Here is a 10931-nt window from a genome sequence, read left to right as displayed (position 1 = left end):
AAGTTAGGGCACCCTACTAATTATAGGCAGGTAGCAATTAGCAAACAAAACAAAACGGGTGAGTTTACCACATGTATCAATAGTAGCGAAAATCGAAGGAGGCGATGGAGTTATTTGATATACAAAGTTTAACCGAAGATATGAGTTATCTCAACTAAATTGCAATGGAGGAAAACAAAAATCTATAAAATCTCATGTTTGCTTTACCCATCCGATCATTCTGATCTAGAGTCTTGTTCACATACTCAATGAATTTCTTACTCAGTTGTGCTCAACTGTCATTGAATTTAGATCAAACGAGTAGAGAATGATAAGACAGTTAAAATTAATTTAGTTGACTTATCATTCTCCACTGTCACATTAAATCCAATAGTATTTTAACACAAATGATTAGGTGAATATGGCTAATTCCTACTTATTCTTTTGGCATACTTGTGGGGGTGATTATTCATACCTCTTGACAGTATTTTCGATTTTGCCCTACTTTCTCCCTTTGGTCTGTTTTTCACATAATCATTGCTTCGATAGAGCTAATTTCCAATCGACTCTCTCTCCTCAACTACATGCTCAAAACGCAACCGGCCTAATTGTGACAAGCTTTTCACTCTTCAGTGACGAGATTGCGCATAAAATCATTCAAATATTAGGTTTTGATAATGGAGTAGAGCGGTCGTGGCTTATGGAACGACATATGTTGAGAGGGTGGGAGCTGATTTAAGGATTTCATGACAAAGGTCGTTAGGAATCGACATCTCTAGTCGCATATAGATTTGCCTAAGTTGGTGTAAAGCAGTACATTAGTTAGTAAATGATCATTTGCGTCCCTAGATGCATGTTTCGTCCCCTCATATATTTTCATATAGAAATCCAAATTTAGAGGCTCATGTCAAGTGTGGCAACAATGGTTGGGCACCATGATGTCATGGCACCTAGTGCCTTTCATTACTCATGTTGTGCCGACTGTCATGAAATGTATCCCAGTCCCAGGAAAGACTAGATAATCTTGCTCGAGGTTGTGATTAGTCCATGTTTTGAAAGAGGAAAGTGGGGACTGAGTGTTAGTGAAGTTGGGTCAAACATATTCCATATGGGGATGGGCTTGGGTTGCCTTCCCGGCTGAAATGCTAGGCAGGAGCCTCTCACCGTTTTAAACTCCCCATGAGACTAAAGGACTCTCAAGTCTCGTTTGGTTTGTGAAAATGAAAGTAATTCATTTATTTTTTTTTCATGAAATGAAAAATTAAGATGTTCAAAATGAAAATATAGAGATGAAAATGCTACCGAATGACACTTAGGATTTCCATGAACTTTCTATTTCTATGTTACTTTGATACCATTGCAGAAGTTGTCGAGAACATTGTTAGAAACTTCATAACTAATGCAATAAAATATTAAAAAATGAGGAATCAATGAAATGAAAGAGTAAGGGAAAATAAACCCATGGGAACATACATTTTCCTCCACTTTTTTCGTAGAAAGGGAACTTGCTCCTATATTTGTGCTTACCAAACACAGGAACGAACAAGTTTCAAGGCTGAGTTTTAAACCCTCAAATTTGCAAACCAAATGAGGCCTAGTAAGGGAAAAGAGAAACACCATCAACAAATGTAAGTTTGGGCAAGCAGTGTAGGCCCAATCAACCCGTAAAATGATGCATGAGACCCTTTCGGCTCCATTACCCACACGGTGAGGCAAACAAACAATGACAGAACAAGAACTGGCTTCTTGAGAATCTAGTCTTCTTACGAATGCTGCTTCGAGTTTATCTCAATTCCCATAGACTAGAAAGTCGCTGCTTTCTCGTCTCACCCAACCATGGAAGCCAAGTCACTCTTTCTCCACTCCAAAACACTCCCACTCTGTTATACTTTCACAGATAGACCCAACATCTCTCTCAGGCATTTCAGCACACACCTTCAAGTCAATTCCATAAACCCCAATTCTCACTTCCACCAGAGCCTTAAACCCCTCAAAACCCCATCAAAATTATGTCTTTCACACAACCCACTATCCTTATCATCACCAACAAGAAGAACCCACTTGCTAAGTCCTCTCAAATGCTCCTACTCCAGCACCACAAGCCCAGAATCTCAGAACCCATTGCTAAAACCCTTCAAGAACCTCTCTTTTGATTCATTGAAAGCTACCCTTTTCAAATTAACCCCCTTTGATGTCATAAAGTGGTCTGGGATCTTATCAATTGCAATTGCAGCCACAAAATGGACCTCCAATTTGGTCTTCAGCCCCTTTTTCTGGATGTACTTCAGCTGGACTTGGATGTTCTGGCCATGGTTTCTGGCTGTTTCGGTAGGCCTTTACGGGTTATACTGTTTTCGAAAGCATTTACTTGGTGAAGCAAGCATATTTGAGCAGCTTGCTGTTGTTACCTCAGTGTTCACTTGGCTCACACTTGTCCCACCTGCCCATTTCAATGGCTTCCTTGAAGGTTGGCCATATGTGTTCTTCCTTGTGTACCATTATTTCTTTTTCTTCAATGTCAGTGTGAGAAAACGTTTGTATGGAGATTACTACGCTCGCCCACATGACCCCAAGTGGGATGTGAGCCCTCCGAAGTGGTACCGGCTTTTGTTCAGTGTTGGGGTCATGGTTGGGCACTGGCTAGCTGCATTTGAAGGGCCAGAGCTGCACCGTATTCCTGGCGGTTGGAGCAATTTGGGTATTTGGGGCTTGATAGTTGTCACTATGCTAATGCAGTATAACTCAACATTGTATCTTGCAAAGTATTCCGAAAAGGTGGTGGTGCCAACGGCTGTTGTGCAGTTTGGGCCATACCGGTGGGTGCGCCATCCTATATATGCATCTACAATGCTTCTGTTTGCCACTTATTGTGTTGCCCTTCGAGCACCTTTGAGCTTGCTGTTCGTTGTAGCAGTTTGTGTGTTGTACTATGATCAGAAGGCGAAACTGGAGGAGGCTTTGATGATTGAGACTTTTGGGGAGAGGTATATGGAGTATGCAAGTAAGGTTAGATACAAGTTCATTCCTTTTATCTATTAGTTAGTCAAAATGTATGCTGTTATGATTCTGTATTTTGAATGATATAATGTGTTATTTAAGCACTGAGTTTTGAAATGAATATTAGACATGTTAAACTACTGACTAGAAGAGGAGCATCTATGCTTGAGGATCAAATTACCATTCATTTATTTCTATCTTATTCTGTATTTATTTTGTCGTACTTCTTTTATGCCCTCTGTTGAAAATCAAATATAAAAATTGGTAATCCACATAAGAAAGTTGAACATGGAGTATGGCTTAACATACTTGGAGGAGTCAAGTTCAGGTCACCGTGTTAGTTAAAGCCCATTAAGTGGAACTCTTCAATCTCTCCAAATTCTAGCAAACTAATACCATAGCCAACTGTTGAAGATCATGTGTTGGCAATTCGCCTTGAAGCAGGTACCAAGGCTGTTAAGTAAGTTTGAGTTGGATAACTCTCTTGATCAGACAAAACCATGATGTATGGGAGTGGATACCAAATCATTGAAGAAAATCTAGAAAATATGCTGTCCTAAATGTGGTAGATTCACACTTGAATGAGTATTCATTAAAGAAACAAATGTGGTAGATTCACACTTGAATGAGTATTCATTAAAGAAACAAGTATGAAATGGTTGTCCTAAATGGACAACTGAACATGACATTGTTGTACCCAAAACCTACAAAATGTAAGACCCAGTTGGCTGGACTCCTGGGACTCCCGGATCTCTCCAAATTCTAACACTTTTTATTGACTTGACTTGTACGGATGTATCTACTATCTAGGCTATTATACATTGGGTCTTTATGAGTTGTTGGCAAACCCTGCCAGAATATAAAAGCAAGCAGCAACTATCTATTCTCTAATCTAGTTCATGTCATTAGTTGTTAGGTTGCACTCGCATTGATTTCACATTTCTCTGAAATACTTAGGATGATGTCTTGAGGGACCTATGGTGTGTTTGGGAAGTAGTGTTGGAGAGATATGGTCAACAAGGTGCGGCAACCACTTTGCTCAATCTGAATCGTGATTGGACCATTCTCCATGAAGCATATTGGCATGATTTAACTGCACATATACATTCTCTACTCTGCTGGTTTAGGTTAATCAATCCCATCCGGGCATTGCACTTGCAGTTACCCAAATATGTGAGTTGACTGTAAGAGTCAAGACTGATTGATTCTCAAATTTCTTTTTTGGTTGGTTTTTTGGGCTGGAAAATAATGTTACAATTAAGGTTACTTAAAAGTGAATCCAGTTGTGAAAACTTAAGATAGCTTTAGCGGGTAACAGCATAAAAGAATGAATTGTCATAAAAGACGACCTTCAAGGCCAATTCAGTTTAATTGAAGAAATTGCAAAAGCATGAGGGAAGGCTAAGCATGATTTTCAACGAGTTTCTCCTTTCCAATTTTGATCTATTACTTTAGGGAAGAAAGCATTGAGATTGTGCTTGAACTTATCTGCAATGAAAGTTGGTCCTTTGTCCATTTCGTACTTTTGCAAGCATTGCAGGTATGACTAAATTTTTCAAGTCATTTATTTCTTTCTTATAAGAGTTCCTTTTCAATTTAGGTTAACTCTTTGTAGAATTTAACAATGGAATAACTTTAACAGTGGAATTAACTTTATCCATCAATGGTCTTTATTGCGATGCTTTGGGCATGTATGCACATGTGAACTTAGTAAGTGAATATTCTCTGCAGTTTGTTGTCTGTTTGCAAAATTAGTTTCTTATCTCCAAACTATAAAATCTTGTTTATTGAGGGAGTTTGCTACATTACTGCTTTGTTTGAGATGCTAGGTAACTCAGCTGGTTTCTTGAACCAAGGCTACTTCCCAATTTACTCTTGGATCTCAAAACACCCTCAGGTACTTAATTGCTTCCTCCTTCCAGATGGGTCTACTGATTACTGTAAATCTGATTAGCAGAACACTAGTCGTATTCTTGGAATGAGTCAAAGCATTGTTTAAGAATCCTGTCTGTGTTTCCTACCGAAGTGAAGGAGTATTGATTTTAAGAAATCCTGTTACCTGTTCAAGTTTATGAGTCTCCATACGAGGCAAGATTAAACTTTGTACCAAACTGTAGTAATTCCACTATAGTCCAGGATACCCCTGGTGTCCATAATGTATCGTTAACATGTTGCCTTACTATCTAGAACTGCATATACATATGCTAGTTTTGTGGCAGCTCCCATCAGCTTTTTCTGTGACCCTCTGATGATCCATAGTTAGAATGTTTGGCAAGTTGCATAGACTGGCTCTGTGAAGTGCGAACTCGATGTCTAAGGCAAGGAACTGATATACCAAATGTAGAAACCTTCTTGTGAACTCAACATATGGAAATACATAAACTTTTTTTTTTTAATTAAAGAAAATATATCAACATATCTCTGATATTCACCATATATGTGCTCAGGTGCACAGGAAATTGGAATATCCAGCATTATGACACTTGAAAAAAGAAAAAGAAAAAAAAAACAACTGTGGGATCAAGCAACTCACTTTTACTTTCTATGTTTTTCCAATTTTCATAACTCCTGATAACATTTTTGGCCTTTTTATGGCTATTGTGCTTTCTTTCCATGTAGGATCTCCTGTTTTTCCTTCGTATAAGTTCTGTTTGTGGTGGTCGAGCATCATGAATAATGTTCCGTTCAGCTCATGGTAGATGTGAATTTACTTATGCAATGTCCTGCTCCATTTATGTTAATTTCGCATGACTAATGTTATATATGTGCGGCTCATGGTAGTTCTGAATTTGCTCCTGCCATGTCCTATTCCACTTGGGTTAATTTCCTCCCCAAGCTTTTGGCTTGGTCAGGATTTTTGTTTTCTGTTATACAACTTTTGACTTGTAGCATAAAGTATTTGCTTTAAGACATTCTTTATGTTTAAGATATGGAAACAAAATTAACTGATCAAAATGCTTGAAAGGTCATGGTGTCAGTTTAGGATCTGCCCAGTGTGTTCATGCATTGGATCATGAATATATAGCTTATTTTCCTCATGGAAGTCAGAACTAGGCTTAACTATGGGTGGGCTTATATTTTTGCTAGACTTTAGGGGATGGAACTTTGATTTGATAATTGGACTGAAGCAATTCACATCATATGAGTGCATCAATCTTTCCTGTAGGATGTCAAGTTTCATTTTTTCTTTCTGTTGTTTTTTCTTCTTGTGGTTGCATGTCTGTGCATGACTACTACTGCTTGTGTTTAGCTCATGTTAGTTGTGAATTTGGGCCACTTCCTATTACGAATTGTTTCCATGGTTTTACCTGGTCACGGCATTGTTTCCAATTGCACACATTCTAGTTTGTCTTGTTATTTGTGATTCCAGAAGCTTGTTGATGTATGCTGTTAAACGTTATTCATGTTTAGGATATGGAAACAAACTTAACCCATCCATGTAATGATCCTGGTGACAATTTAGGATTTGCCCTTTATGTTCGGTATCTTAGCATTTCGTTTCACATTGTTCGAATGGAAATCAACATTGTGTGGGATGTAACCACTCGTCATTTACAAGAGTGAATTCAAGAGATCAAAATTTTGATTTGACAATAGAATGACTGATACAGTAATGCAAATATTACATCAAAAGCATGTTAGTGTTAGTTGTATGAACACAAGATTTCCCATTCCCAAAGAAACGCTAATATACACATAGCTCGCTGTTCTGGTTCTTCATGTTTTGGAGAGGAGTTGAACTGTGTTTATTAGTGTTTCCATATGTTTTTTTTTTTCTTTTTTTTTTTGAAAGGGTGTTTCTATTTTTTTTTTTTTTTTTTTTTGAGGTAAAGGGTTCTGGTTCTTCAAGTTTGGAGAGGAGTTGAACTATGTGTATATCATTGTTTCTATATGTATATAGAAGAGTTATTAATGTTTCTTTGAGGACGGGAAAACTAGCTTCACGGAGTCATTCCACTTGAAGGAGCTGCATTTGACTTCAGCTTTGAAAATGATTAAGGATGCTAATTTCTTAATGCTAACCAGGAGTCCTGTTTTTCGTCCATAACCCTAGTCGACATGAATTTTCTTAATGCTAATTTCTTAATGTTAATTTCCTCATGGTAGTTATGACTTGGGTTGAGTTATTAGTGTTTCTTTTAATGCTAATTTCTCAACCATCTTTGATTTCTCCTTGAAAATGAATTTCCTTACGGAGCTGTACTTTATTGGATAATGATGCTAATTTGCAGTTGATTCTGTTTCGGATAGTTTTGGATTATAGTAAAAGAACATTAGTAATGTTTTTGAAAATGAATGTGATGGATTCATACCATTTTATTATGTATAATGATGTGAACCTGCTCATTCTTTATACCCGTTAGTGTCATAGAAGAATCTTCTTCCAATGTTCCATCCACATCTCTGCCATCCAAAACTGTCATACATTGTTGATGTTTCAACTTGGAACTTTCTTGGTATAGGATATCAGAGCAAAACCTTCACGCAAGCCTAGACAGAATCACTAGAAGACTAGCGCGATTAGTTGAACATCACTGCCTATCATTTTCTTGCTCTCAACCTCTAGTTTCCTCAAATAGATAACATTTGGGCTGGAACATTCTGATCAACTGGACATGTTTAGTAACCCACGTAGGCTACAATGTTGTGCTGAGACAATCCCCTACGTGGAATTCTAGTGTGCACACCCAAAATATCTATCCATGAAGTTCATGCACACAGATACCTTGTGACTCCATCATTTGTCACTTGTGTTGATTAAGGTTTACATATGTAGACAGAACTCCCAGTTGGCCTAGGTTGTCTCTCAACTCTTCAACTTCTACCCCCAAGTTGAAGAAAAATCTAAGATAGCTGAAAGTTACTTCATCCACAATCAAAGCCATACTTCATCCACAATCAAAGCCACACAGACTTGATCTTCAAACAAGAGAACAAAACTCTGCCATTCACACATTCACAGTTTTTGCTCTTAATGAAATGAAATTTGCATTTCATTGATTATTCTTCTGCACATTACATTAAACTGACACTGACTGATTGACTGAACTGACTGACAGACAGACGCTTACCCTATGCTAAGGAACTTGACATAGGATCGATTGCCAACGACAAACTCTCTAAGAAAAAAAAAAAATACACAGATGGAAGAGGAGGAAAAGCTAGAGGCTCAATGGGGTCTGCTTGCTTGCTTTTTGTCCCCATTGGAAAAGTTTTGGATGGTCGTCAAGAACCTGAGATCAGGTCCTATTCTTGTTCCTCAGAGTCACTTTGATGGGTAATCCCTGTTTGGGAACTGGGAAAGGGCCATACTGAATCCCATCGTCATCGCCCATCAGGTGCCACCTAGAATTGCCATTCATGGAAATTAGAACTCAGTTGGAAACAATCACCATCACTAATTTAATAGGCACGGAACCAGGGGTGGGCTAAGGTGTGTTGTAGCCCATATATATGTATTATTAGCAGCACCTCTAAAAAAAGAAGTTATATATACATCATCAAACGAAAAGTTGACAAATAGCGTCTATTTTTTCCATCTCTCTGTTGTGAACTTCTTTCTGCTTAGTCACTTTCTGCTCTAAACCTCAGTCGCTCTCTTCTCTTTATTGTCATGAACTCTACAACTCCACAAGGAGTACCAAAGCACCCAATAACCTTATTGATTTAGCAATCCCCAGGTATTAGAGTTTAAATTTTGTTCTAATACAAATTTTTTTGAGACATTAGGATTAAAATTTAGGTTATAAATTGGGGATTTCAAGATTTATTTTCAGTACTTCATTTTTCTTGTTGTAATTGTTAGCAAGTAGCTAAAAATATCGGGTTTGTTTTATTGATGCATAGGGAAAGATATTGAATTTATTTTATTGACGCCCAATTGTCTAAAATAGTGGCGAATTTGTTTAAAAAGTTGACTGTTGAGAGTTGAGCAATTGTTTAGACGTGTTTTAACAAGTGTTATGCAATTGAAATATTCTATCAAAACAAGGTAGACTCTGCCAAATTTTTTAGAAAAAAAAAATTCTTGACAGTTTAAGGTAAATTTAGTCCACTCCAATTTTAATTCCTGATTCCGTCTCTTTATAGGGCTATATATCAGTGTTATTATCAGAAACAGTGCCGAACTTATCTGCTTAGCGAAAACACACAAACAAAACTAGGTCGCTAACAAAATAGTGAAGCTAATTATCCATGCATGGTTTGTGTGTGAGATATTCGATGATGTGGACAAGTACTTCAACAATGTTGTGGTGTAGATTATGCAGAATGAGAGAGCTGTCGTGACCACCCATGTCTACAGCTGGCAAACAATGTGTTTCACAGCGATTCCATCTTACTGATCTTAGTATGAGCTCGTATTACTACTGATCTGATACAGATTGACAGTACATTTTTGTTCCAATACATGTATGGTCCAGTTGGAAAGTCTGGCAGTATATAAGTGGTTCTTTATTCTTTTATGACATAAACTAGATCCTAGGCTAAAATCTAGGATCCGATGCCTTGGAATTAGAGAAGAGAAATCTAAATCGCTAGGACATATAATGTACAGAGTTGTCTCTGTCCTAGCCCTATGGCATGTACTAAAAATATCGATAGCTGTGTGTTCCACAAGGTTGGCAAACAATTTTTTTATATTAATGAATAATCATCCTCATACAGACGTACTTTAGATGAGATAAGTAATAGATGTATTCTACATAATAGAAAGTAGTGTCGAGATAAGTACTTTACTACTAGAGTCATAAACTTCTATTGAAAGAACATGGTGCATGTATGCCACGTTATATTCGGTTTGGGTGTATGTCATGATAGAAAATTCTTAACTGAATGAAACACCCTACATATGCCACTAAGTCACTAACCCTGCCTCTAGGAGATTGAGGACCACCTTCATGGTGTTCCATAGCCTAATAAGGACCAGTTCTGGACCATCAATCATTTCCCGGTCACTCCCCCTTTAGTCAACTAAATGCCGACAAAGGCGAGAATTAAATGGATTTCTAAGTACATGTAATCAATTGATCAATAACATATGGTCACAAAAATACACCGACATTAATCCTTACTGAAATTCATCTTTGGGAGGATATATGATCAATAATGTGATCGGTAAATAAGAAACATGAGTCTAACATGAGTATCAGAGACTCATATATGAATGCTAGCTAGGCGGATCTCAATTTTGTTAATCAATGAGCATAACTAATAAAGATAACTTATGTTCATCAACCAGAGGGACAACTAATTTACCTGTAAGTAGTTGTGAGGTGGTGAAGGAGGATCAGCATCTCAAACTTGGCCAGCTCATTGCCTGGACAGGAATGCACGCCATTCCCAAAGGGCATGTAAGTGTTGGGTCGAGGTGGAACCTGCACAATCACACGTACATCACAAAATACCCAAAACCAAGAATCATTCTAGTTAGTAAAACCAAGCAAGGAAGTAGTCTATTACTACCCTACAAGACTAGGTCACGTGACCTGCGATACTCAGAAAGATATTCGCCAAGTACCAGATCACCTATACATATAGTGGAAGATTCACTAAGGAATGAAAAGGACATGACCGAGATAATGATCCAACCATTGATAATAACCTTATATTAATTTCTGGCTAAAAACGAGATAGAGTATTAACAGTACTGGATCTGATATAATGATATATGCAGGACCCACTTGATGAATCACATGTAAACACTAAACAAGGAAGGGGATATTCTTCATTATCGTGAGGATTTTCTCTGGCTAAGGTTGATTTTGGGTACCTCAAATCTTGAAGGGTCAAACTTTTCAGGCTGAGGGAAGAAATCTGCACAGTGATGAATGCTTCTGAAAAGAGGCAGCACCTTCCAACCTCTAGGGATAAAGTAACCCTCAAACTCTACGTCTTCCACTGCCTCTCTGAATGTGAATGACAGTATACTTGCTGTTCTTAGAGTCTCTTGAATC

At 37.7% G+C, this 10931-nt stretch overlaps 2 protein-coding genes across 3 annotated transcripts in view; one reads left to right on the top strand and one right to left on the bottom strand.

Annotated features, from left to right (window-relative positions):
• Window positions 1-1639: 1639 nt before the first annotated feature.
• On the top strand, window positions 1640-5026 carry LOC133731858 (uncharacterized). 2 transcript variants are annotated; one of them, XM_062159287.1, is made up of 2 exons: window positions 1640-2985; window positions 3934-4173. In XM_062159287.1, exons 1-2 carry the CDS (start codon window positions 1816-1818, stop codon window positions 4156-4158), a joined length of 1395 nt encoding a protein of 464 aa, XP_062015271.1. In that variant the 5' UTR covers window positions 1640-1815; the 3' UTR covers window positions 4159-4173. The 2 variants fall into 2 exon arrangements, with proteins under 2 accessions (XP_062015271.1, XP_062015272.1); XM_062159288.1 differs by lacking the exon at window positions 3934-4173 and adding an exon at window positions 4806-5026 and having other exon boundaries at window positions 1648-2985.
• A 1126-nt stretch (window positions 5027-6152) lies between these two features.
• The window catches only part of LOC133731857 (abscisic acid 8'-hydroxylase 2), a 7358-nt gene continuing 2579 nt past the window's right edge, over window positions 6153-10931 (bottom strand). The window contains exons 6-8 of the mRNA XM_062159286.1: window positions 10748-10931; window positions 10234-10352; window positions 6153-8322 (exon numbers count right to left, since the gene is read on the bottom strand). Coding sequence (XP_062015270.1) covers window positions 8217-8322; window positions 10234-10352; window positions 10748-10931 — 409 coding nt within the window. The 3' untranslated portion in view covers window positions 6153-8216. The remainder of the gene's footprint in view (window positions 8323-10233; window positions 10353-10747) is intronic.

The sequence above is a fragment of the Rosa rugosa genome, chromosome 2 (genome assembly GCF_958449725.1).
Source record: "Rosa rugosa chromosome 2, drRosRugo1.1, whole genome shotgun sequence".
In the NCBI taxonomy this organism is placed as follows: Eukaryota; Viridiplantae; Streptophyta; class Magnoliopsida; order Rosales; family Rosaceae; genus Rosa; species Rosa rugosa.
Note: the sequence above shows the minus strand (reverse complement) of the source record. Positions and strands in the feature narration are given on the sequence as shown.